We start from the raw sequence: 26,811 nt of genomic DNA, 5'->3' as shown, positions 1-26,811 counted from the left end.
CTATTAGATGAGTTCTGACAAAGGCATATACCTGTGCAAATTAAACCCCTCCCTATCAATCAAACATCACCAGCAGGTCAAAGCTCAAAGCTTTGTCAGCAAATCCCCACCCATATTCCTCCAGAGGAAATTACTGATCTGATTTTTTTCCCTACCACCGACTGGTTTTGTCTTCATATAACTTGGTTTTGTTTGTTCTAGATCTTCATGTAAATGGAATTCTACCACTCTATACTTTTGTGTAAAGCATTTTTTTGAGATCTATCCATGATCTATGTCTTGGTCATTTATTCCTTTTTATTGCTGATTTTTAAAAAAGATTTTATTTATTTATTTGAGAGAGAGAGAGAGCATGAGAGGGGAGAGGGTCAGAGGGAGAAGCAGACTCCCTGCAGAGCAAGGAGCCCGATGCTGGACTTGATCCTGGGACTCCAGGATCATGATCTGAGCTGAAGGCAGTCACTTAACCAACTGAGCCACCCAGGTGCCCCTTTATTGCTAATTTTTAATTGTTTGAATATTCATTCTCCTATTGATAGAAACCAGGGCTGTTAGAATTTTTTGGCTATCATAAAACTGTTAGGAATATTATTGTACAAATTTTTGTGGATCTCTTTTCATATCTCAGGTAAATACCTAGGAAAGGAGTATGTATTTAGTTTTATATGAAACTGCTTAACATTTTTCCAGAGTAGCTGTACCAACCAACAATGGACAATAGTTCCATAACATTGTAAACATTTGGCAGTATTAGTCATTGTGATTTTATTTTTAATTTTTAAAAGATTATTTATTTGAGAGGGAGAATGAGCAGGGGCGAGGAGCAGAGGGAGAGGGAGAAGAAGCATACTCTCCACTGAGCAGGGAGCCCGACTCAGGGCTCTATCCCTGAGATCATGACCTGAGCTGAAGGCAGACGCTTAACCAACTGAGCCACCCAGACACCCGGTATGATTTTGAACATACTGGTGGGTGTGCAGTGCTATCTGATTGTGGTTTAATTTGCATTTCCCTGCTTTCTTAATGTGCTATGGCCATTTGTATATCTGCCTTTGTAAATTTGTTGAATATTAATGTTGAAATTACCTCTTGAAATATAAGTTATCGAGTATCTGTTTAAAAATTGATTTCTCTTTTTTATTATTGAGGTGTAGGGATTCTTTTTATGTATCTAGGAGATCAGTCCTTTCTCAGATACCTATCTTGCAAATATTTTCTATCAGTCTCTGGCTTGCCTATTTATTTTCTTAATGAGTTTTTCTGATGCCATGTTTTTAATTTTGGTAAAGTCCAATTTGTCAGTCATTTCCTTTATGTTTGGTGCTCTTTTTATATTAAGAAATCATTTACTTCCCCCAAGGTTGCTTAGGTTTCATGGGGTTTTTTTCTCTAAATTTTATAGTTTAGCTTTTGTATTTGGGTTATGATCCATTTTAAGTTTGTTTCTGTATGGCGTGAGGTAAGACCATTCAATCTATGTGGATATCCAGTTATTCCAGTGCCATTTGCTAAAAAAACAAGAATGAATTTATTTCAGGAACCTGAATCTTGCTCAGGTTTATGCTAATTCCACAGTACCTTGATTACTTGTAGCTTTATAATAGGTCATGAAATCAGGAACTGTGAGCCCTCCAATTGTGCTCTTCTTTATCAAGATTTTCTTTGGGTATTATAAGACCTTTACGTTTTCATAAAAATTATAGAATTATTAATTTCATCAGAAAAAGTCTTGGATGGGATCTTCATTAGAATTGTGTTGAAACTATTCTGGGAAGTACTGACCTCTTAATTCATGAATGAGGTTTATTCCTCCATTCATTTCAGTCTTACAAGTTTTCACGTAGAAGTCTTGCACATCTTTTGTAAATTCATTGTATTTTAGGTGTTTTGATGCTATTGTAAATGAAATCTCAAGATTTCATTTTCCAACTGTTTGCTGTAGTATATAAAGTTTTATGAACTAATTTGGTTCCTGCAACCTTAGTAAATTCACTTGTAGTAGTTAATTCCTTTAGGATTTTCTGTATAATCATGCCATTTGAAACAGTTTTACTTCTTCCTGACATCTATTTATTTTTCTTTTCTTACTGCAATGGTTAGGACCTCATATAATGGTGGATAGAAGAGGTGGAAGCAGATATCTTTGTCTTGTTCGTGATCTTAAGGAAAGGCCTCCAGTTTTTCACTGTTAAATATATTAACTGTGGGTTTTTCATAAATACTCTATCAGGTTAAGTTTCTTTTATTTCTAGTTCTCTGAGAGTTACTTTTTTAAATCATAAATGAGTGCTGAATTTTGCCAAATGCTTTCTCTGCATCTTCTGCAATGATCTTATAGTCTTCTCCTTTATTCTGTTAATGTATTGAACTTCATTAATTGCTTTTCTAATGTTAAGCCAACTTTGCATTTCTGGGATAAATTCTACTTGGGGTTCCTACTCTTATTTTCACTCTTCTACTTGTTTCGGATTTGCTTTGCTTCTTTTCCCTAGCTTCTTATGTGGGCACTTAAGTCACTGATTTTAGACCTTTCCTCTTTTCTAATGTTAGCATTTTAAAGCTATATTTCCCTGTTTTCCCTGTGCTAGCTGCATTCTAAAAATTTCCGTATGTTATATTTTCATATAATTTTCAAAATATTTTCTAATTTTTTCTTCTTTGACCCATGAATTATTTAGAAGTGTGTTGCTTAATTTCCAAATATCTGGTTTTTTAAGACAAATCATTTATTTCTAACATTTTCACTGTGGTCAGAGAACCGTATTCAACGTGTTTCAATCTTTCTAAATTTGAGACTTATTTTATGGTCCAGCATAGGATCTATCTTTGTGAACATACCATATGCACTTGAATATGTATTCTGCAGTTGTTGGGTAAAGTGTAGACTCTATATATGTCAATTAGGTCAAGGTACTTGACAGTGTTTTTCAAATCTTCTGTCTTTACTGATGTTTGTTCTAGTTATTCTATTGATTGGTGAGAGAAGAGTGTTAAAATCACCAACCATGAGGTACCTGGGCGGCTCAGTTGGTTAAGCCTTTGACTCCAGCTCAGGTCATGATCTCAGGGTCCTGGGATGGAGCCCCACATCCAGCTCCCTGCTCAGCAAGGGGTCTGCTTGTCCCTCTGCCCCTCCCCTCTTCTCGTGCTCTCTCTCTCTCAAATGGATAAATAAAAAATCTTCTTTAAAAAAATCACAAACCATGATTATGGAATTGTCTATTTCTTTAATTATGTCAATTTTTGTTTCATATACTTTGAAGCTCTGTTATTAAGTTCAAGCATTTATGATTATCACATCTTCCCAATGTAGTAACCCTTTTATTTTTATGAAATGTCTTTATCTCTGGTAATACCCTTTACATTAAAGTTTACTTTATCTGATATTAATCTAGTCACCACAGGCTTTTTGTACTTAACATTTGCATGTATCTTTTCCATTTACTTTTAGCCTGTGTCTTTACGTATTTAAAGTGGGTTAGTTGTGGACAGCATACAGTTGAAAGTTGGTTGGGTGGTTTGGTTTGATTTTTGGTCAGGTCTGACAATCTGCACATTTTAACTGGATTGATCAGATCAACGCTATTCAAAAGAACTTCTGCAATGATGGAAATATTTTGTAAATATTTGTGCTGTTCAATATAGTAGTCTAATATGACTATTGAGCTCTTGAGTGCCACTGAGGAACTAAATTTGTAATTTAATGTTAATAATTTAAGTTGAAATATCACATGTGGCTAGTGGCTATCATCTTAGAAAATATAGGTTGAGACCCTTTATATTTAATGTAGTGATTTAGGGGACTGGATTCAAGTCTAGCATATTACTATTTGTTTTGTTTGTCCCCACTGGTTTCTGATCCTCCTTTCCCATCTTCTTTTGGATTAACTGAATATTTTTTAGAATTCCATGTTATCTATTGACTTTTTAGCTCTATCTCTTGGCATTTTTTAAGTGTTTACGCTAAGGATTAGCTTTTCACAGCCCTCTAAGAGCTACTATTGTATGACTTGGTGTAAAATATAGAATCCTTGCAACTATATGGGTTCATTTCCCATCTTCTTCCCCACGTCGACTATGGTTGTCATTCAAATCACATTCCCATATGCTAAAACCCAACAATACAATTTTTTATTGTTTAAATGGCAATATATGTTTTAATGTACAAATTCAGGTTTTATTTTTACTTATTACATTGGTTGGAACTTAGGAACTAATTACTTTTGTTTTCTACCTCTTAGCTGAACAAAAAATACCCACACAATGTGGCATTATCATTAGACAAGACTTGCTTTTTCACATTTCACACAAGAATGTATATTATCTTTCTTGAACAAAATGCCTAGATTACCAAGGAAACCATCTTTGGAGGAAGTGTTTAATGAATCCTCCAGTAGGAAATAGGAGAATTCATTGCCTTTAATTAGAAGAAGGCTGTGTAAGTAGTTATCTGTCAAACTTCTCTGTGCAGCTCACCAACATTTCCTTACTGGAAACATCAATTTGTCCACATCACAGTTCCCAAAATGACTTTAAAGTCTGAAAAAATTCTGTATCTCCTTTGGCTTCTCTCTTGATTCCACCCAGGCTTTATTAATGGTTTGCGTCATATCATCATCTCCATCTTTGTAAATTTTCTTTAGAACATTCATCAATCCCTCACTAGGATCTGTTTCAGTGTTGTAAGAGGGCTTTTCTTTCTCTTCTCATTCTTTTTCAACCTGAGTCAAGTAGTCCCACTGCGTGTTTTCTGCTTTCTTTCTACATAAGAACTGTGTCTGTTTGACTTCTTTTTGAACTGCCCTCCACAGAGATGGGTTTCAAGAGATTGTTCACAATCATGGGAGTAACTCTTCTCATTTATATTCTTTACCAAAAGATCAAATGACCTCTCTGTGAAATGCACCTGCACATTCTCAGGAGTTGATGAGCTCTAGTTAAGTTTGTGAAAATATACTTTACCTTATCTGACTGATCCCATTTGTAATTACCAATTTTTACCTTATATCCTGTTCTGATGGGAGCAACCACAGCAGCAGCTTTTCATCGTCAAGTTCTGCTTTTCTCTGTGATTTCTGCCGCATCATGTTCTTGATTTCTGTCTCATTCTTGGATTTTTCAGCTGGCTGTTTCAGCAGCACCTTCACCTCTTCCAGATCTTTCTATAGCTTCCAACCGCCCTCTACAGTGGAGTGACCCTGGGTTTCTGCAGTCAGCATTGATTTAAAGAAGCTTCCTGTCCTCAGGCTGGCATAGCAGGAGCTGAGGGAGCCTTGTCCAAACCTGAAGCTGTGGTTGGGCTGAGTCAGGCAAGGCCCCAGCTGCAGCCAGGCAGGGGAGAGAACAGGAAACCGTGCACCAAGTGAGTAGCTCACCCAGGTGGGCACAGACCCCACCCGCTCCAGTCACTGCTCCCGCAGCCTGCGCCAACACCCACCAGGTGCAAGACCTGGCCCACCTCTATAATCTAAATTTCTTAGGAGAAAGGCTTCTATATTTGCAGATATTTGCTCTTTCTGGTCGCTTTCTTTCCTTCCTGAATATTTGAGCTTCTCTCTGGTATGTTCTTCCTCCAGCCTGAAGAATGTCCTTTAGCATTTCTTGCAGTGCACGTCTGTAAATTCTCTTCATTTTCTTTTATCTGATAATGTGGTTATTTTGTCTTCCTTCTTGAAGGATGTTTCCACCAGATATAGATTTCTTTTTTTTTTAAAGCAAGTTTTGACTGCTTTTTTTTTTTTTTTAAGATTTTATTTATTTATTTGACAGAGAGAGACACAGCGTGAGAGGGAACACAAGCAGGGGGTGTGGGAGAGGGAAAGCAGGCTTCCCGCAGAGCAGGGAGCCCGATGCGGAGCTCGATCCCAGAACCTTGGGATCATGACCTGAGCTGAAGGCAGACACTTAACGACTGAGCCACCCAGGCGCCCCCAGATATAGATTTCTGAGATGACCTTTCTTTCTGCATGTGAAAGACATTTTGTGCTGTCTTCTGGCCTAGTGTTTCTGATGAGAGGTCAGCAGTCATTCAAATTACTGTTCCTGTTCCTTCTAGCTGCTTTCAAGATTTTGTCTTAAGCGTGGTCATCATGAGTTTGACTAGGAGGCACCCAGTGGAGTTTTGTGTTACCCTGTTGCTTATTCACTGAGCTTCTTGAATCTGTAAATTTATGTCTCACCAAATATTTAGCCATTATTTCTTTAAATATTTTCTCTGCCCCATACTTACTCATCTCCTAGCATTCCAATCGCATAGAACTTAGACCTTGAGATACTATCCCACAAATCCCTAATTCCCACCCCATTCCCACTTTTCAGTGTTTTCTGTTTGTTCTTCAGATTGGATAATTTCTATCTACCTATCTTCAAGTTCCCTGACTCCTCTGTCCTCTCCATTCTGCTACTAAGCCCATCTACCGAAGCCTCTAATTTCAGATTGTGAGATAATAGAAAATACACCTATTGGTTCATGCCCCCAGTTCCTGACACAGAGCTCCTGAAACCCTTGTAAATTCCTAAGTGGTAACAGTACTAGGAACATCTTATATTCTAATGGGGTGACTCTGGGGGTGGGGGGGGCTTGGTTCCTGGATTGGGGCTGGTCACCAGAAAGACCAAACCATGATTAGAAACTTGGAATTTTCAGCTCCCTCTCCCCATTTTCCAGAGAGGGGAAGGGGCTAGAAATGGAATTTATGATTGATCATGCCTCTGTGAGGAAGCCTCCATAAAACCCCAATAGTACAGGGTTTGGGGAGCTTCCAGGTTGGTGAGCCCATCCACACTGGAAGGGTTATGCACTCAGACTCCATGGGGATACATGCTCCTGTGCTCAGGACCCTCCCAGACTTCCCCCTATATCTCTCTTCACGTGGCCGTTAATCTGTACCCTTGATCATCCTTTAACAAACTGGTAGTGTTCTCCTGAGCTCTGTGAGCTGCTCTAACAAATTAATCAAACCTGAGGAGGGGTAATGGGAACCTCTGATTTATAGCAAATGGGTCAGAAGCACAGGTGACAACCTGGACTTGTAACTGGCACTGGGGGGTGGGGGGGGGGGGGTGGAGACAGTCTTGTGGGACTGAGCCCTTTACCTGTGGGATCTGACACTATCTCCAGGTTGTGTGAATTTAAATTGTAGGACCCCCAGCGTGTCTCAGAATTGCTTGGCAGGGAAAACACCCCCACACATCTGGTGACCAGAAATGTTTTGAGTGTGGTGGTCATGTGAGAGGATAGGAGGCACACAGAGGGGGAAAAACTGCCCCCGTCGGTATCGTATTTTTCAGTTCTAAAATTTCCACTCAGTTCTTTCAAAAGAATTCCTACTGCCCTGCTGAGATTTGCTATCTCAATATAAGATTTTTTTTTTTTTACACTCTTGAACACAATTTTATTAGCTGTTTTTAAAATCTTTGGAGATTCTTTTGGTCTCCTTTGCTTGTCTTTTGAGAATAAGCCATGTCTTTCTCTTTATTTGTATATTGAGTAATTTTGGATTATACCCTAAGCATTGTAACTGATATATAATTTATGATGTGTTGTAGAAACTCTGAATTCTGTTCTTTTCCTCTGAAAAATAATTATTTTTTAAATTATTATTTTTAAACAGGCAGTTAACTTGGCTGCACTCAACTGCAAAGTGTCTCCCCTGCAGTGGGAAGTAGCTTAAATTTTAGTTCAATTATTTTGGCCTTGGCTGTGCATGAACAGCTCAGAGATCAGCCAAGATTTGGGCAGAATTTATATACAGAATCTGGTAATCCTCTCTCTGGTTCTCTCTTTTCTGTTCTTTCCTTCCTCATGCTCAGACTGTGTTTGCTCCAAACCCTGTCCTCTGGATCTTCTAGCCAGCAAGACTATAGATTTCCCCTGGAGGTTTTATGGTGCCGCTGACCTCAGGCCCAAAGTGGTTAAACAAACAAAACCAGGAAACTCACCTAGTGTGGTGGCTTTCTTCCAGTGTCAACTCTCCTTCATTTCTGCAGCTTTCAGTCACTTTCAGTAGCTGGTTTTTAAAGACTTTTCTCCAAGTTTATATTTTCTATTTGTGAAAGAGTTGGTTCAACTGGGGCTATTTGGCCCTGCCAGAAACCTGAAGTTATGTGGCTTCTCCCACAACATTATAAAATGAAATTTTCAAACATACTCCAAAGGTAAAAGAATTTATAGTGGTAACCTAGATTATACAGTTAAGTCTTCCTATATTTAATCATAACTCTATCCATTAATACACCTTATTTCTATGCATTTCAAAGTAAACTGCACCCATTACTACTTGCCCCTAAATCCTTCAGCCATATGTATAACTAACTAGAGTTCAACAATTTAGTTTTTTCTTTCAATGTAAAATTTGCACAAATGAATGGATATCTGACCTGTGCATTCTTTGAGTTTTTAAAAATCAACTTTAAAATTGAGCTATCATTTACAAGAAAAGTTACCAATTTGGTGTATAAATTCAAGGGGTTTTGTAAAATGTAACCAATGCCACAATCATGATAGAAACATTTCTGTTGCCCCAAAAGTTCCCTCATGCAGCCAATCCCCTCTCCTCACTCCTGAACTCATTTTTAAGGCCACCCAGTTCTACTTTGAGTGGGAGCCAGGGTGCCACTCCAAGATTAGGAATTAGAGACCAAGGAGAGAGGCCATCCACTGCCAAGTGTGTCCTGGAGGGCCAGAGAAGAATGTAATGGCAAGGCAGAGGCTGGGCTCTTTAGAAGTGTTCCCAGGCTGTCTCTAGAAAGGTGTTGAGTGGCTCAATGAGACCACACAGTCCATTCTTCTACCGAAAGGTGGATTCTGCCCATCCAAGCATAATTAAAGATGCCCATCTCTTGAGCCTGTTCTGGTATCAGAGTTCAGGAGGCAGGAGCTTGCTGTCATGATCTTCAAGATTGCAACCTTAGGCAGGTTCCCATACCTCTTTGAGCCTGAGATAGGATAGGTATGAGCCCCCACTTAACAGATGAGAAAATGAAGACTTAAAGGCATCACATGACTTGCCTAAGGTCTCTTGGTGTGGACAGCAGAGCTGGGATCAGACAATTCTGAGTCCTGGGTGTCTTGGAGCTGAGTCACATTTCAGGCTTGTCAATCTGAAGCCATTATCCATGGAACTGTCTTCACTCAGCGTGATTGAACTAGCAAACCTGGGAAGGAATACATTATATATTGTAATCCTGAATGCACTCATAAATATATAAATTGAAATAGTCATCTCACTTTGTGCTACAAGTATTTTCAGATTTTTCTACTAGATTTCATTGAAAACTGCTGGTCATGACTTCCTAAATTGATTTCATGATTCATTAAAATGTTGACTGGCAGTTTGAAAAATCAGCTTTAGCACACTCATTACAAGGGTTTACTTATTTATGCAAATTTGCGAGAAACTTGGACTTAAAAATTTCCTTCTTGGTTTACATTCGCTTTTAAATAAAATGTGCACACTCGCACACATTGTTTAAGGAAGAGGCATAAAAAGGTTCCTCTGGCACACTATTAATACTTCACCTAGAGATACTTCTTGCTCTGGAGTGGACTTCAGGCATTTTCCACTTGTCTTTGGAGGACTCCACCCCTGTACCCTTCTCATGAGGGGCAGTCCCCTAATCTGGAGTGCTTGTACCAGGGATGGACAGGTGACTTAACCGGGCCAATCAGGTGCATCAGGGGACTTGCTGGAGCTACTGGGAAAGAAGGTGTTTTGTTTGTTTGTTTTAAATAACCACCTGGAAGTAATGTGAGATCCTGGAGTGGGGTGGGTATTTATCTCCAGCCTCCGGGTGGAGAAAGCTTGCTGGAGAATGGCGTCCATATTCCTGAAAGCGGATATTCTGGACCTGGAGACTGTTATGTTATGATCCTCTGGCTCCAGCATTTGCTAGACTCTGTTAGTCTTTTGTTGTTTATGCCTAATTAATCTGACTTCTGTAGCTGTAAAAGCATCCTAATGTATTCTTTCATAAAAATATTGAAAAGTTATTGAATAGCAAATATGTAGGGGCTTTTACATTTTCATTATGTCAATTATCTGAAGAAAACAAAATCAGCATTCAGCTACCATAATGTTAAGTTCTAAAGGACCTATGAGCAAAGAGCTACCAAGAGCATGCACAGTGGTATCATCTGTGTCCTTGGGGCCAGAAGGGAACACATACTAGTTGTGACCTTGAGTTTTATTTTACCCTCCCTAAATGAGGTGTCACCTGCCCCACAGTGTGATGTATATAGTTACCTATGATTGATTATATCTAATAAATTCCCTATGGATGCAATTTATCCCTCACCTTTCCCTTCTGAGTTTCCCTGTGTATTAAAGACTGGTCCAGATGCCTTCCAGGTTCTTAATCACAGTGGAGTGCTCTGCAAACCTCACCACAAAGGGACCAGGGAACAATGCCTTAAAGTTTCAGTGGGGCTTCTGGTAGGCCTGAGAGAACAGAGCGTACTTGAGATGGACTTGCTTAGAACTCTGTCTTTACCCCGACTTGCATTGCTTTGGCCCCATGTCTGCTCACTACCCCTTGTCACTGCATGAGGCACCCTCCTTTCATTTCCTCGGCTGCCTTTTGCCCTCCTGCTCCCCAGCGTTTTCTATGCTGCCTTCTCTTTTGACACTTGGCATAATCCCTTCTGCTCTCTGCTTTAGGTCTAGTCCGTGGAAACACCAGGTTTCAGTCAGAGAAGTTAACAGAACGTACTTAACATGGCAATGTCTTCAGCTGTTGATGCTCACACTTCAAAGGAACCAGTTCCATGGTGAGGTTCTGGCTTTAATAAATCAGTGACTCAGGGGGCGCCTGGGTGGCTCAGTCGTTAAGCGTCTGCCTTCGGCTCAGGTCATGATCCCAGGGTCCTGGGATTGAGCCCCACATCGGGCTCCCTGCTCAGCGGGAAGCCTGCTTCCCCCTCTCTAACTCCCCCTGCTTGTGTTCCCTCTCTCGCTGTTTCTATCAAATAAATAAAATCTTTAAAAAATAATAAAAAAAATAAATCAGTGACTCAGGCCTGCATGCTAATGCAGCATTTAGCGGTTGATTTTATGGACCCAGAGCTGGTTCGGTCATGCCAACTAGGATTTGCTGTTCCAGTGGATGAAGGTGTACCTGGTTTTGTAGCTACTGTTACACATCCTGGATGCAAGGCCCGCTCCTTGGCTGGAGCTTGGGAACGTCTGCCACACTTGTGCCTGGTTCCTCATAGCAGTACTCCCCAGGTTCAAATCCCAGCTCTGCCCTTGCCAGCTGTGTGACTTTGGACAAATAATCTTAGTTTCCCCATCTGTAAAATGGCTGTGGTAATAGCACTGGGCTATTATGATTTGGTTCGTTAATACACAGAAAACACAAACATTACCTGGCACACACCACGTGCTCCGTACTCGCTAGTCAGTGTTCTTACGGGGACCAGTAGAGGGTCTGGGCTCAGAGGTGGCCACCTGTCTCCATGTTGGGTTCTGGCTGTGGGCACTGCTAGCATTCTCCCAAGAGCAAATGGCTGCACATTACCCCGTAAGACCTGTAAGAGCCACTTCAGACCTGTAACTTACTAGCTGCTAAAAATGCAGTAAGAAAATGTAGTTTTGTTTATAGTACTTTTTTTGGCCTGGATATTGCTTGAAAAAAGTGAACTACTAAACTTGGAAAATTTGTCAAAAATGTCATAGTGGGATCCATGCATACATGTAGTTAGCACATTATCAACAGAATTTTAGATTTAATCCTATATAATATTTAAGCGATTTTATTTCTGCCATTGAGTTCCTGCATTTTTGCCATCATACTTTGTCATCATAATGAATAGCATTCATCAGTACAATTACTACATTTTATGAATGTAAATAAAGAATGCCTATCTAACCTTCTTCTTTGAGGTATTCACCAGTCAAAACCAAGTACTTTCAAGGAAGGGGTTACAGCTCTGATTTTTCAGTTACGAGGGAGGAAGTAAAATGTCCTAAGATTTGAACCAAATATCCAGATCATCCAAAAATGGTTTCAAAATGGACTAATATGTCATTTCCCTAGAAAGTAAACTAATTTTATGTGGAAAAAAGTTGTGACAAAATGGAATCTAAGGTCCTTATTTTCAGCATACCAAATCTGATACAGAAACCATATGTGTTGGAAGTCACATATGTAACTTTTATTAAGGAGAACTAACTTCTACATAAGAACCCAGGAAAACAAAGCTGGGCTCCACCGTGGAACCTTATGGATATTATTTCACGGAAGGCTAATGTGAGGCTTAAATGTAAAGCATGTAAGCACAGGAGTCAAGACATAGGAAGAGCTCAGGAAACATTCGCTATTACAATATGTGGAAAAGTACAGCCTCCCAAATCAGTGAATTTTAAGGACGATTTGTACCAACTATAGTTAAAACCAGGCAGCCTTTCTCAGGAATGTGATGAAAAATAATTTAGGGGTGCCTGGGTGGCGCAGTGGGTTAAGTGCCCAACTCTTGGTCTCAGCTCAGGTTGTGATCTCAGGCTTGTAAGACCAAGCCCCGCGCCAGGCTCTGAGCTCAGGGCAGATTCTGCTTGTTTCTCTCTCCCTCTCACTCTCTAAAATAAATGAATCTTAAAAAAATTTTTTTAAAAACCTCTCCCTCCTTCACCCCACGAAAGCAGCTGGTGGAAGACCCATTCCTCTCTTCATAGGAGTATGTGGGAGGTGGAGGGGACACGGAATCCTCCTGCCAAAATGGCAAGTGACTTAAGTTGCTACATGTAGGGACTGACAATTTTCTGCCTTAAAATGTTTTAGGACTCTTAAACTCTCATTCAGAATATTCTGCTGAAATTCATCTAGTATGAAGATCTCGTTTAGACTTTTGGCTACATGTCCAACTCTGTAAAAGAATGTTAGGTAAGCTTTCCAAAGATCAAGAGAAAACTCCCCAAAACGGCAGCAGTTCCTTTTGTCCGCATGCCGAGACGCTCCTTAATCAGCTAGTGAGTCTCCTATAATAGAACTTTAGGAGGCGGCAGGAAGTTGAATTGTGATGTGGATGTTTACCCTCAGCATGTATACAGTCAGTCACTGGCTGGTGTTTCCAGATCTGAAGCAGGAAGAGGTGGTGGGGGAAAAAAGGATAAAAGGCAGCAGTGGGGTGGCTGGGTGATGGACACTGGGGAGGGTATGTGCTATGGTGAGCGCTGTGAATTGTGTAAGACTGATGAATCACAGACCTGTACCCCTGAAACAAATAATACATTATACGTTTAAAAAAAAAAACTAGGAAGGGAAAAATGAAGGGGGGGGAACTCGGAGGGGGAGACGAACCATGACAGACTGTGGACTCTGAGAAACAAACTGAGGGTTCTGGAGGGGAGGGGAATGGGGGATGGTTTAGCCTGGTGATGGGTATTAAAGAGGGCATGTACTGAATGGAGCACTGGGTGTTATACACAAACAATCATGGAACGCTACATAAAAAATAAATAAAAAGATGGCAGGCAGCTACCTGCAGACACAAGGGTGAGGTGAGCGCTCCTCGAGTCAGGGAGAAATAATTGTTAAACCCCAACCTGGAATAATGGAAGTAATTTCCTCAAGCATTAGCAGGCACGTTTGATGATGCTTTTTTGTAGCACTTTGGGTAATTCAGTTCCATTTAAAAAAGGACCAGATGGGGCAGAACTGCTTGCTTTTTGGGTTCCCATGTTGATTATTCTTGGGGCAGTTTCCCATGTGTGCGATCAACTATGCCCAGAAAGCTCATGTTATGACCCTATGCTGGCCTGCCTTCCCCCAGCCCATGCTGACCAGGGTAAGGGGCACAGAAGTCTGCTGTGAGCAGTTGGGCCTGGACACCCAGAGTGCATAACCCTTGGTCATGGGCTTCCCCTAATGTTACCTTGATGTACCTAGCCACCCATTCTACAGAACTTGTCTGTTTCCAGATGGGCCCCTTTGGGTCCCCACTGGGTGTAGAGGGATGTTACTTAGAAGTATGGCCCATGGACCAGAACTGGTCTGTGAGGAGTACAGAAAATAAGCATTTAGAAACTTCCATTGTAATCTGACAGTGCTGTAACATCCAAGCACCCGATTCTGTATTCTATAAAAGTGTCCACAATACACCGGAGGGGTAAAAACTGTCACATACCATGCTGCCTGGGAGCTTGGGCCACCTGGCAGAAAACCAACCGTGGATGCTGCCAGACCTGGGTTCAAATACTGGTAAGAGCACTTTCTAGAAGTATGACCTTGCATAATCACTTCACCTTTTTGAGTCCCGATTTCCTTATCAGGAAAATGAGGATAATCCTAATGGGTCAACTGTAGCAACGGCAAGCACAATCACTGGACGGTTCTCATGCTGTGCAGGCTTGGAGTATCTTCACGCATTCACTCACCACTCTCCATCATCCTCTGTGAGGAGTATTACCACCACCACCCACATTTTACAGTTGAGGGGACCAACGCACAGAGAAGTTAAATAACCTGGTCTAGCCACACAGCCGTAAGTGGCAGAGCTGGGATTCAAACTTTGGCAGTCTTACTTCAGCTCTGAGCTCCAACCCACTCTGCAGTGATGTGGATCAGATGAACAATGTACCTGTGTGACCGACTCTGCCCAGGGACTGCTGTCGATCTGCCGCTGTCCTCTCGAGTGGCTGAACCCACCCTGCAGAGCCCAGGCTTTCTGAGTCCTGTTGCAGAGCAGGAAGACTGCTCACCATCGTGGTAACACTGGTGAGACGCTTCCTTGGTGCTGCCCCACCCCCACCCAGGATGGGACCACCACACTGGGGAGAATCTCGGGTCCCCTGCCAGGCCTTTGGACACACAGACTGCCGGGCACGCACCCTGGGCCAGCCCCGGACGCCTTCCCACTGCCTTCCCGGCTCATGTGATAGAGGGTTTGCATGTTCTGGGAAGTAGAAGGCAGGGTCATGAAAGGTCTAAGCCTTAGTTTAACCAGCTCACTACACAGGTAAGATGAATAATTCAGTGGCTTTTCAACTTTTAAAGCAGTACGAGCATGCATACACACACACACATAATCCCAGACAATACCCTTTACAGAATCCCAAAATATAGAATAGGTAAAGCAGAGTTTGTGACAGGAGAAGGGTGGAGGGTCCGCAGCTGTCTTCCCAGACTTTTCTACAACAGCACCCCCGCTCTGCCCTGCCAGGTCCTAAGGTGAAAATTGTAGGCCTGAAGAATAGTCCAAAAAGCTATCTTCAGAAATCTTTCAAAATTAATATTCAACACTTCAAAGTTGTAAGATAGGCTGGAGACAAACTGGAAATCAGCCTCATGTAGAAAAGAAGGTCTACATCATCATAGGAGAACGTGATTCCTAAGTATGAAGGACATACGTACATAAAGCGAAGACATTCACAACTTTGACCCAAACCAGCTGTGATGTGGGGGACATCCTAAACCTTTCTGGGTCTCTGTTCCCTTGCTTGTGAACTGAAGGCACCAAATAAGGTTACCTTCAGGGTTCCTTGCAAGTAAGATACTTGTGATTTTATATGGTTCTGTGAGCAGTCTTTTCTGGAAACTTGGGGGCAGGGGGATGAAAGACACCCATCTGTTCCGGGGAATGGGTGAGGAAATGGCAGGACACATCTGTAAGCAGAGGCAGCCAGCATGGCGCCAGGATGAAAAGCCTTGTGAAGCTGTAGGACGATGAGAGGCAGTAGGACTCGGTGCGTCTGAAGGGTAGTCACACCGACCTCCGTGACAGAGGCCAGGAACATCTGCAGACTCAGGGCCAGCAACCCCAAGACAACACTCAAAGTGGAGGGCTGGGTGATAATCAAATGATCACATTCTTCCCCTGACAAGTTTTAATTGAATGAAGAGCACCTTTCAGGATGGAAGGAATACAACACACATAGTCAATCTTCACTTCGGAAGCGCGAACACCATCATGAAATTCCATATATCACTTTGAGGATGACTTTGTCTATACTCAACATTGTCGAGTTTGATAGCTTTCATTCCAAAGCTTAAAAAAGTGAATTAAGAAAATAGATTTTTTAGTGACACTGTTAATGACCATTGAAAGTATAACCAGCATACATGTTCACAAGGGTGAGCTATGCAGAGTTTTGTTAGGGGTGTACATAAAACTTTAAGGGTGAACATCCGGTACAAATTAGAACATCTATTATTTGGGGCTTGAGGTCTTAAACCTAAATTTCACAGTGCTTTAAGATTCTCAGGAGGGAACCCACATATTCCCATGTGTATCTGGTGCTTTGGTATAAGGAATGTTCCAAATCCATGGCCGATCTGGGGAAAAAACAAACAAACCACATTACATATGTATAATACTTATTTGAACAGGATTACAAAAAATTCACTTACCTGATAGGATAAAACCACCCATGTGTTTACCCGATAGGATAAAACCACCACGTTTACACATTGTTAAGAACCCCTCTCCTCTTTCTAAAGATTTATGAGAGTGAGTGCCCGTGAGCACACATGGGGGTGGAGGGCACAGGGAGAATGAATCTCAAGCTGACTCCGTGCTGAGCCCAGAGCCCAATGCAGGGCTCAATCTCCCGACCGAGATCACAACCTGAGCCAAAACCAAGAGTCAGACGCTTAACCAACTGCACCACTCAGCCACCCCCTTAAGAACCCTTTCTGAACCAGCCCCAGACAACAGCCCATTTCAGACAGCGGCTACTGGCAAAAGTTCATGCTAAGAAACAGGCAAGTGAACATAGAAGCAGGCCAGCAGAAACCAGGGTGTACATCCTGGCTTGCTGCTTATATTGACCAGTCACTTCGCCTCTGTCAGCCTCAGTGTCCTTCTGTGTACCTGACGGTGGTACGGTCAGGAGGGGAAGTGAGATAAATGCACGTAGTGTCCGAGAGCATCCCGCAGAGAAAGAACCTCACAAAGGGCAGCTATTATCTTTTACAACGCTGGAGAAACCAACAGTAACAGATGGCACACTGCTCTCAGCGGGTCATGGTCACATATAATCGAGAGGCCCGGGGCCACCTCCACGAAATGGTTTTGTTCTGTTCCTTAAGGCTAATAATTGATGAGGCATGAAGGTCTCTGTATAATGACTGTAGACCGATGGTGAAGCAAGCAACACGCCTTGGTAGGACACAAGGGAGAGAACACTGAAGACCTAGGTTCAGGTCCTGCCCTCATCCTTCTCTGCAAACTCGGGAAAACACCGGGATCTTGGCCTCGGGTTCCTCAGCTGTGAAATGGGAATTACTACATAAGCAACCTCTCAGGAGGATTGTGAAACATAACTGAGAGAACACCTGTGGAAGTTCCTGGCATATTGCAGGTGCTCAATAACCATGAACATTCCCCCCTTTTAACTGGGGTTTCAGAAATTGAAAAAAATCAGAACAAATCACTTTTACCATGCATCACTACTGCTAGAATCAAACCAATTCTAAAGAACCATAATAGTAGGGGTAGGGTGTAAATAGGTTGCTAGGGTTAAGAATCAATCCCCACATAACTGGCCCGAAGAGGAGGAGAGCTACAACTCTGAAGGGGGGAATGCTTCCAGTAAGGCAGCCACGCGGCACCATCGGCAGAAACAGCCACCCAGCACTGCCAACGCGCTCTCGGGGAAGCGTTCTCCTCTTCCTGAATAGAGGCAGAGCGCAGCTCGGAGGACGGCCTGGCAAACAAAGGGAGGCTCTCCTCACACCTCACGGGGCTGAATAATGGCTGCACCAGCATGCGAACAGCAGGACCCAGCAGATGTGTGGGGAAAGAAGGCCGAAGATGGCAACAAGTCATCAGAACCCTGTTCTCTGGTCTTCGGCGTTGAGATGGTGTGAGAGCCTGAAGCAAGCCTGTTAAGCCTGAGAGAGAGCCATAATCCAGGGCCTGTGCGGCACGCTTCATCAAAGGCTGAAGGTTGGGCAGTGCTGGAGACTCCCCACAGCTCCCCACTGGCCTGAGCAGACCACTGGCTCTCTTCCACGGGGGACACGGTCTTCTGTGGCTGGACTTCTCCCATCTTTTCCTGCAGCCTGCTCCGTTGGGTAACATCAGCTCTACTTCATCCCCAAGGCAAAGGACACCCCGATCCTTGCTATGGCAGTAGCTATTAGATTCTTCACTGAGGCAGGGTTTGTGATGCAAACACGTGCCTGTCAGCCAGCATCTTCGAGACCACCACTGCATTTATTCCTCTCCCTCACAATTAGCCAACAATGACCAAGGAAGGTGACTGTCCGCTGGCAAATCCCTGGACACACTGCTCGATAAATGAGCAAATGTCTCTGCCTGCGGGCTGACCATTTGCCACGCCGGCTGAAAGGTTCACTACCTGGGGAGAGAGACGCAAAAAGGCTAACAGGAAGGTAAGAGGTGGTTGTGACTTGTCTTTTGACCATTACCGGAAGTCAGCATTCACACTTACTGGCTTAGATGAAAGCCTGTTTCAAGCAATCCTCCTAAATTGTCCCATGAAAGAAAAACTTGCCTCATGAAATAGTCCTGCATATATCTGAAATATCTGTCGAGTGCTGGTTAGATGCCAAGTACTCTGCTAGACAAAGCGGGGGTCCTCTCAGTTTATAGTCCAGGGGGACAGACAGACGAGCAAGCAGGCCGTGGTGCTTATTCTGAACTTGACCGCCGTCAGCGCAGTGGTTCCCGAACCTGGCTGATGTGAGAACTGCCGGAGCATTTCCCCCGAGCTCACCTCAAGGGAGTTTGTTTCCATCCGTCTGGGCTGGGGCCGGGCATTACACATTCTTACCAAGTTCTAAAGGTGATCTTAACACAATCAGAGTTTGAGATCAGAGGCTAAATGGGATGAGCTTTTTCCTGTGATATAATGGGAGGATTTAAAACAGGAGTGTGACAAGATGAGAGGTGCGTGGCAGCAGGGGAGAAGATGATGTCCACTGGGAGGGGACCAACACCAGGGAGATGAATAGGCAGTGCAGTCTAGGTGAGACACAGTGAGGCCAACATTAAGGCCATTGCAGGAAGGCTGGGGATGAGGGGACAACCAAGGGGTTTTATCTCTGTCTATTCCATCTGTCCCTGTGGTCGGTCAGTTGAGGACTGCGTGCACCTGACCTCTCTAACTCCAGAACTTAGCTCTCTGTGGGGAGGTGGCACAGTGCGACGGTAAAGGGGTCATGGACATGGCAGACATGGGGCCCTGAACAAGTTGACTCGAGTGCTTAAGTTCCTTGTCTATAAAGTAGGGGTTATATTAGTAGTGGTATCATGGGGGTAGTGAGGATTCAATAAACTCAGGTCAAGTGCTCATAGCAGTTCCTGGCACATAATAAGTACTTGATGAGTGCTAGCTGCTATAATATTATAATGACCACTACTCTCAACTCACAGTGGGTGAGGATTGTCATTATTCCATATGCTGTGTAGGTCCATCAGGTTTTTCAACAGCCAGACAAACCCAAGTACAATAGCCCATTCTACTTATCCAGGAAATAAGCTCTTTGCTCTAATCCTCTAAGAAATGGCCCTTGTGTTAAACAGGCCTCGACCCCCATGTCCAAACACCCATACACACATTTCCCACTGTCTTCAGGGGAACTTGAATCCTACCTATAGAAGCCACTGTCTGTCACCTGAGCAATCACCTTTAATTCTTTCCTTGTATCAGGCACAGACTATGTTTGTATATGGCGTGTGTGTGATCCCAAAGAGATGAACTAATGAGAAGATTTCTGATGCCACTTTACCTTAGCCTACTCTGAAATCAACGAATGGATAAAAGACTTGCCAGCTTGCAATACGAAGGAAAGCTCCAAAATATTTTACACTGGGTTACCGACCTAGTAGAGATGCAATCTTCGGTAATTGTGATTCCAGTGTTATCTGAAACCCATTAACTCTCTTTTCTGTGACGATCTCCCATATTAATCTGTGACTAAAAAAAGCACAAGAGAACAATCTATCCAGTGGGAGGAAGTATAATTCAAATTGCTAAAAACCAAATACTGATTTCAATACCATCTGATAAAATTACTTTTTACTTTGATAATTTCAGATTTCCTTAAGGTTTCTGTTTACAAAGTAATTTTAAAAGCTAAGCTGGAAGTTTGTGTCAGGCTTCTGTTTGTACTATGAAAGAGAAAGATTTTATTAAAGGAGATGATCAAAATCATGTCTAAAAACCTTTCTCTCATTAAAAAAAAATCCTCATTTCTAAAGATCTTTCAAAAACAGGTCCTTGGAAATTAAGCATATCAACAACGATTTTAAGTGACTTAATTCTTTTGCATTTTCTTTGGATTAGAAAGTTAAATCAGCTTTGTTTCCCTTACATAAATACTTTATGAATCAGTCTCTACTATTTAGCAATAATTATGATAGGTCTAGACTGAAGTTGTTTATTCCTGTACTATCTAAATTCAAGGAATTATTTCAAATGAATCAAGCAGTAGGGGGAATGGTTACATTATCTGGGAACCAATGGTTTAAAGCACTTTAGAGGATTATATACACTACATATATGCTAAATCTAGATCAGGTATATCTCATGTGCCAAGTAGGTTTTAATGACCTCTCCTACTGAGCAATTACATATACAGCTAATTAGCTTAGTTCTAGACATTTAAAACTTAAATTCTAAAATATACTAAACCTGCAAAAGATACAACTTGGCAGATACCACCTTAACCAATTGATCAATACTGACTTCATCAGTAATCAGGCAGATTGTTATCATGTGACTCCTTATATGACGCATTAAGAAAAACAACATCTCTTCTGTGGTGTTCTTGGCAAAAGTGCATACTCTGAACCTACTTACAAAAAAACAATGGACAAACCAAACATACAATGTCCCTCACCGTCTATAAAATAACTGGCCTGTGCTCAGCAAAGTGTCAGTATCATGAAATGCACAAAAATCTTGTGGCACTATTCCAAATTAATGGAGACTAAAGAGAGTGATGAACAAATGTGACATGAAGGGCGCCTGGGTGGCTCAGTCGGTTAAGTGACTGCCTTCGGCTCAGGTCATGATCCTGGAGTCCCGGGATCGAGTCCCGCATCGGGCTCCCTGCTCAGCGGGGAGTCTGCTTCTCCCTCTGACCCTCTTCCCTCTCGTGTTCTCTGTCTCTCATTCTCTCTCTTGCAAATAAATAAATAAAATCTTTAAAAAAAAAAAAAATGTGACATGAAACCTGAAACTTCCCTTTTGCTATAAAGGACATTATTGGGGCAACAGATGAAATCTGAATAAATTCTACAGATGATAGTATTCAATCTATGTTAATTCCTGATTTTGGTAACTGTACTGTGGCTATGTAAGATAATGTTTTTAAGAAATATATATTGAAGTATTTAGAAATTGCACCCATCATGTTTACAACTTTCAAATGGATCAGAAAAGAGTTAACATGAGAAAGAAGGATTATGTAAATATTATAAAATATTCACATTTGGAGAACCTGGGTGAAGAGAATATGGGAATTCTTTGTACTTAGAGCTTTTTCTAAATCTGAAATTATGACAAAAAATAAAAAAAAATACTACAGTTGACTCTTGAACAACGTGAGTTTAACTGCACAGGTCCACTCACACGTGGGCTTTTTTCCCAATAAATATACATACATTACTTAAGTGTATTTTCTCTTCCTTATAATTTTCATTTTCTTTTCTCTAGCTTACTTTATTGTAGGAATACAGTGTAAAATACATATAACATACAAAATATGTGTTGACTGTTTATGTTATCAGTAAGGCTTCTGGTCAACAGTAGGCTATCAGTAGTTAAGTTTTTGGGGAGTCAAAGGTTATATGCAGATTTTCAACTGCACTGGGGGTCAGTGTCCCTACTCCCGACATTGTGCAAGGACCAACTGTATACATATTACCATGTGTATTTAAAAAAAAAGGAGACAAAACACACCAAAAAACAACCCAGATCATTTAACATAACTGAAGTCTCTGAAGCTCTGTATGTTCACTTATTCTTAAATTTGACATATAATTTATTCTTTAAGTCCAAATAAGATAGGCTTTACTTAACCTTACCTTGTTTACCCGCTTTATAGTGTATCAGAGAATACAAAGAATGTAAGCTAAAAAGGGAGTACGAAGCAGATGCCTCTGGCATATAATAGCTCAGGAGAGATCACATACTGGTCTATTTTATTCTTTTCAGGCTCAGGGTCACACAGCAAGTGGGACATATGGAAATAAGATTTAAAATGTTGGTGATTTTGCTTTATAAAAGATTTTTTTTCCTCAACGTCAGACGGGTAATGTGCCGAGGTTGTAACAAGGTTTGAGGGAGGCGCGTGTCACACACTGGCGTGAACACCCAATCATCACACTTACGAACTACAAAAGGATCTAAAGATTTCCTTTAAAACTACAACTCCTATTAGTCAAATGAGTTTGGTTAGGTATAACTTTTCAGGTGAAGAGTAATTTCAGCTCCGTAAGGCCAGGGATTTGTGTCTGTCTTGTTCACAGACATATTCCAAGTACCTAGACTGTCTGCATGCAGCAGGTTCTTAGTAATACATCTGAGGAGAGAACAGATAAGCAGCAAGTACTGTGTAAAGCAAGGTGTACCTGCAGCTCTGTTTTATTATTTGATCAATTTCTTGGTTTCAGGGGTGTCTGCTGGTATCTTGCAATAAACTATAATTTGTTCACAGCAATGTATTTCTTTGCTAAGCTTTCTGTATAGTCCTCAGGTTTTAAAAAATAACGAACAAGATCTTATACATGTTACAGTGGTTTGAACACCATTTTCAAACAAAGTGCTTTTGAAATGTTCTTAACCACTCACTTTTCCAAATCTTAGACTTCTTTCTTCTAGTCCGTAGGATTCCCTTGAATGCCGGCTACATATGAACTGGTGATATCTGAGTGACTGGCATTATTCTGCATGCTACTGAAGCAGTGTGGAAGGTAAAACTGTACTAATAAAAAATAAAATGCTCCAGTCTCTCTTGAATCTATCTTTCAAAGGAAATGTATAAACCCAGAAAACTTTGCTAAACAATGGAAAACATTCTGCTTGCTGGCCAAATAAAAGATTCATTGTTACAGAGTCTAAGATACTACCCAGTTGGAAACTTTTAAATTCTTGAGAATGCTTTTTCTATCAAAACTGAAGGGACCTCAGGATATTTTTAAGGCTCCTCTATCTGTTTCATTCTTGCTTTCAAAGTCCTTTGGAGATTAGGATTAAGTGGAGGAGGTGGAATTCCAGCCAAGGTTCTGGGCTGGGGGTGCAAAGTACAGAGCCCAAGGCCAGACCACAGGAAGTCAAACTCAGTCAGTCCATGGTCCTCCGTCCCCACCTCTACTAAGCTTATTCAGAACTCAGGTTTAAGGAGGAAAGAAAAAAAGAAAAAGAAAGGAATACGAACAGACAGTAGGAGAAAAAACAAAGGTACAGCATAAAGCTGGAAGGTGGAAGGAGAGGTTTTCACCGTCAGGTCCTGTGACGCTGGGTGGGTTTAGGGACTGTCCTACATGGGCGTTAGGCTCTTTTCATCCTCCGCTCAGCAAGGGGAAGGGGAGAAAATGAACACTGGTCCATTATTACACGCCAGGAACTGAACTGGATATTCTAAATAACAGAAACAACAGCTAATGTTTAGTGACTGCTAACTCTGCACTAGAGACTGTGTTAGGTACTTTACAGATAACATCTTGGTTACTCTTTTCAACAAACTCTATGAAGTAGGCACTCTTATTTTCCCACTTTACAAATAGAGACACTAAGGCCTAGAGAAAGCAAATAACTGCCCAAGGTCACTTAGGTTGCAAGGTTGGCACAAACACAGCCTAATTCTAAAGCACTATTTTTCACTTGTGTGTGTGGGGGGGTGGGGGTGGGGGGGGGTTGGGAGGAGACAGATTCCCTGAAATTCTGATAAAACTGATATAATCTTGCTAGTGAAAAATGAAGATGCATAAATATACAACAAATTTAGAGGACTCAATATACATAAATTGGAAAGGAAAAAAGAACACCTTCTGAAACTTGCTATCAATATGACTGATTATAGCTCTAGAAAGTCACCTACCAGAGGCAGCTGCACCCTAGACAGCATGAGACTATATGGACACATCTGACAAAGTTAATACCATCGAAGAAACATGTCCACTGGAAGGGGAAGATCTGGTTTACCACCAAAACCAGAAAGGACAAGTGAGGGTAAGGGAGTAGCTAGAACCCATCTAACACTGTCCAGGGAAGAAAGGGACCCAGTGGGCAGGGCTGACTCTGTTAGGGAATCAGAGATTTTGGAATATTAATGGAGTGATGTCATTAAAACTTTCCAAACAAAAACCAAATCTTCCCTGTTCAGATTCAGAATTTACTCAAAAATCATTGACTATAATCTGGCTATCTGTGTAGGCATCTACCTTCCAGGGGAAAATATGCTGGTTGTAATAGGACCTTTTGCCATTTTAAATTAATAAGCATGTCCTGATTATACATCTGCTCCTGTGTGAGCCTGTTAAATGTGAACTTGCTTTAAAGACAGATATTCTAGGGCTAAGACAAGTGCAGCCTGTGGGGCTGGGTCCGACCTGGGATGGAGCTGGTCCCACTTGTGCCGGCCAGCTTTCCTCCAAAAACATGAACCTGAACCAATGTTCCAACGACTTTCTATTATGAAAAATACTTGGTCACTGCCTTTAAGAAAGTCATAGTCTAGGGCAGCCTGGCGATCTCCCCTTTAAGAGGATGGGAGGTATCTGTGAAGTCAAAATTATTTTCATCAAGATATTAAGCCATTATTTGTCATCTTCACTTCTTGCGAGTGACAGAGGCTTTGTGACAGGATATGGCAACAGAGCAGCTACAATTCAGCAGTCAGATAGTAAAGAGGCCTGCCTGCAAAAATTGTAAATAATGCCACCTTCCTCACCTTTTTCTGGAAATAGTAAAAAAAAAAATATATATATATATGTATATATATATATATACATATATATATATAATTGGTTTATTACTTTTAAAAACTAATATAAAAAATTCTTGGTTTTGAGTTCTAATATAGTACTCTCAACAGATATAAAAACCCATGTAAGTAAAAGCTCCTTGTGGTCCTTAATAATGATAAGAGTACAGAGGGTTTCCTGAACCAACCACTTTGAGAACGATAGCTGTAGTGGCCCCAGACAGGGCAGCGAAGGGGCCTCCGCAAACCTGCATTTCCAAAGTATTCCCTGAGCCAATCTCCCACTGAGAGACTGACGGCTTCTTCTGGGCACTGTTTCTGTTTCATACATAACACCCATGATCTCCCTTCATGTGTGCCCTACCTTTACTTCCATACAGTTCTGGAGGCAGGTCGAATGGCACAGGAAAGGCGGCCGCTGGCTCCTTGCTCCCTGAGAAGAATTTCTGTTTTACTTTGAAGCTGTCCAGGCCCTGCAAACACAAAGAGGGCATCTATGATTGCACCCCATTTTCTGAAAAAGATCTCAAGAAGCAATTATATCTGTATGGTACTCACAGCAAAACCGAAGTTATTTCAGAGCTATTTTCAATGTTTGATAGATCAGATATATTTACAACTCCCCTAAATTAATCTTTCCTAAAAATAAGAGGTTCAAATTTTAAAAATTAAATTATAACAAAGTTCACAGACGTTTAATAAATAAGAGAGAAAACAATTTTGGATATCACAGCCCATTTCTCCTAACCACTATGTACAGTTTGCAAGGAGTGTGTAGAAGACACTGTATATAAATAATTTCAATATTGCTATAGTAACAGGCTGCTCACTCTGGTGTAAGAATAAAAGCTGCCTTCATGTATAATGAAAGTGTTCCAATATAATGTGATAGGAATATAAAAACAAAAACTCTTCCAGACTCACCAAAATGGAAGGTTTATTCCAAGAACTCCAGAATAGGGTATTATTTTTAGATCTTAACCAGGGTACAAGTTAAAGTTGTGTATCTCAGCTGATGTAGAGAACCACTACTGCCTTCTAGGACCTTTACATCAGTGCAAGTGCTTAATACGCAAGCCTCATTTTCCCCATGCCTCCACACATTGATCCCCCTCTTCTGATCTCCCTTGGTGGATCATCCCAGCACCTTGTTTGCAAGTCAGTCTGTCTCTTACCCCTTCTGTCCACCCATCTAAACACATACCCATCCTCCATATCCTAGATACCCACATATCAAACAGTGATAATGTCCTTGGAACTCATACAAAGAACTAGAACTATAGTTCTTAGTCTTGATGATCACATAACTGAGTAGGGAAGGCTGCTTGTGGGCACACTGTAGGACATGGTAAGAGCCGGAGTTACGCTGATCTGGGCTCCAGGCCATCTGGTTCTAACACTGCTCTGGCATTCGCTGAACTGCGAGAATGGCTGACACCTGCATCTGTTCCTCCAACACATTATTTCTTGAGCGCCTCTTTGGTGTCTGGCACTGACTGCTGAAGAGTTAACAAAGATGTCATCGTCCCTGTCCTCACGGGGTACACAGTCTAGTGGGGAGACAATGCATTTATAAAAGTGAAATAATTACATAATTGTGACGACCACTATGAAGAAAAACAGAAGTACTGGGAGAGAGAATAGCAGACCTATTTTAGATGGGGGGGGGTGGGATGGGGGGGATGGTCAATAGGAGCCTCCCTAAAAAAAGGTGACCTTTTAAAGAGGAGTAGGGTTAGGAGAGGCAGAAGTGGAAAGAATATTCCAGGCAGAAGGTGCAGAGGTAGCAAAGAGCATGCATGTTCCAGTAGCTAAAAACAATGGTTAGTGGCACACCTGGCCACTTATTTACTAGGCCTCAATTTCCTCATTTGTAAAATCAGAATAAAGCATCTGGATGTCACCACCTTAAAATGT

General features: G+C 41.6%; 1 protein-coding gene, 1 non-coding gene and 1 pseudogene across 4 annotated transcripts in view; all 3 read right to left on the bottom strand.

Annotated features, from left to right (window-relative positions):
• Nucleotides 1-3,255: 3,255 nt before the first annotated feature.
• On the bottom strand, nt 3,256-5,713 carry LOC116633227 (annotated as a pseudogene).
• Nucleotides 5,714-7,120: 1,407 nt separating this feature from the next.
• TDP1 (tyrosyl-DNA phosphodiesterase 1) overlaps nt 7,121-26,811 on the bottom strand; it is a 95,054-nt gene continuing 75,363 nt past the window's right edge. The window contains exons 15-17 of one of the 3 annotated variants that reach the window (XM_032405770.1): nt 25,259-25,367; nt 15,465-16,269; nt 7,121-9,156 (exon numbers count right to left, since the gene is read on the bottom strand). In XM_032405770.1, coding sequence (XP_032261661.1) covers nt 16,196-16,269; nt 25,259-25,367 — 183 coding nt within the window. In that variant the 3' untranslated portion in view covers nt 7,121-9,156; nt 15,465-16,195. Of the gene's footprint in view, nt 9,157-13,413; nt 16,270-25,258; nt 25,368-26,811 lie in introns of those variants that run through there. The other 2 variants (XM_032405771.1, XM_032405772.1) reach the window with 2 other exon arrangements.
• On the bottom strand, nt 22,212-22,315 carry LOC116633446. The gene has a single exon (XR_004299724.1). It is a non-coding gene; the product is annotated as a small nucleolar RNA U13 (small nucleolar RNA).

The sequence above is a fragment of the Phoca vitulina genome, unplaced genomic scaffold (assembly GCF_004348235.1).
Source record: "Phoca vitulina isolate PV1807 unplaced genomic scaffold, GSC_HSeal_1.0 scaffold7, whole genome shotgun sequence".
Lineage (NCBI taxonomy): Eukaryota > Metazoa > Chordata > Mammalia > Carnivora > Phocidae > Phoca > Phoca vitulina.
This window is presented reverse-complemented; position numbering and strand designations above follow the sequence as displayed.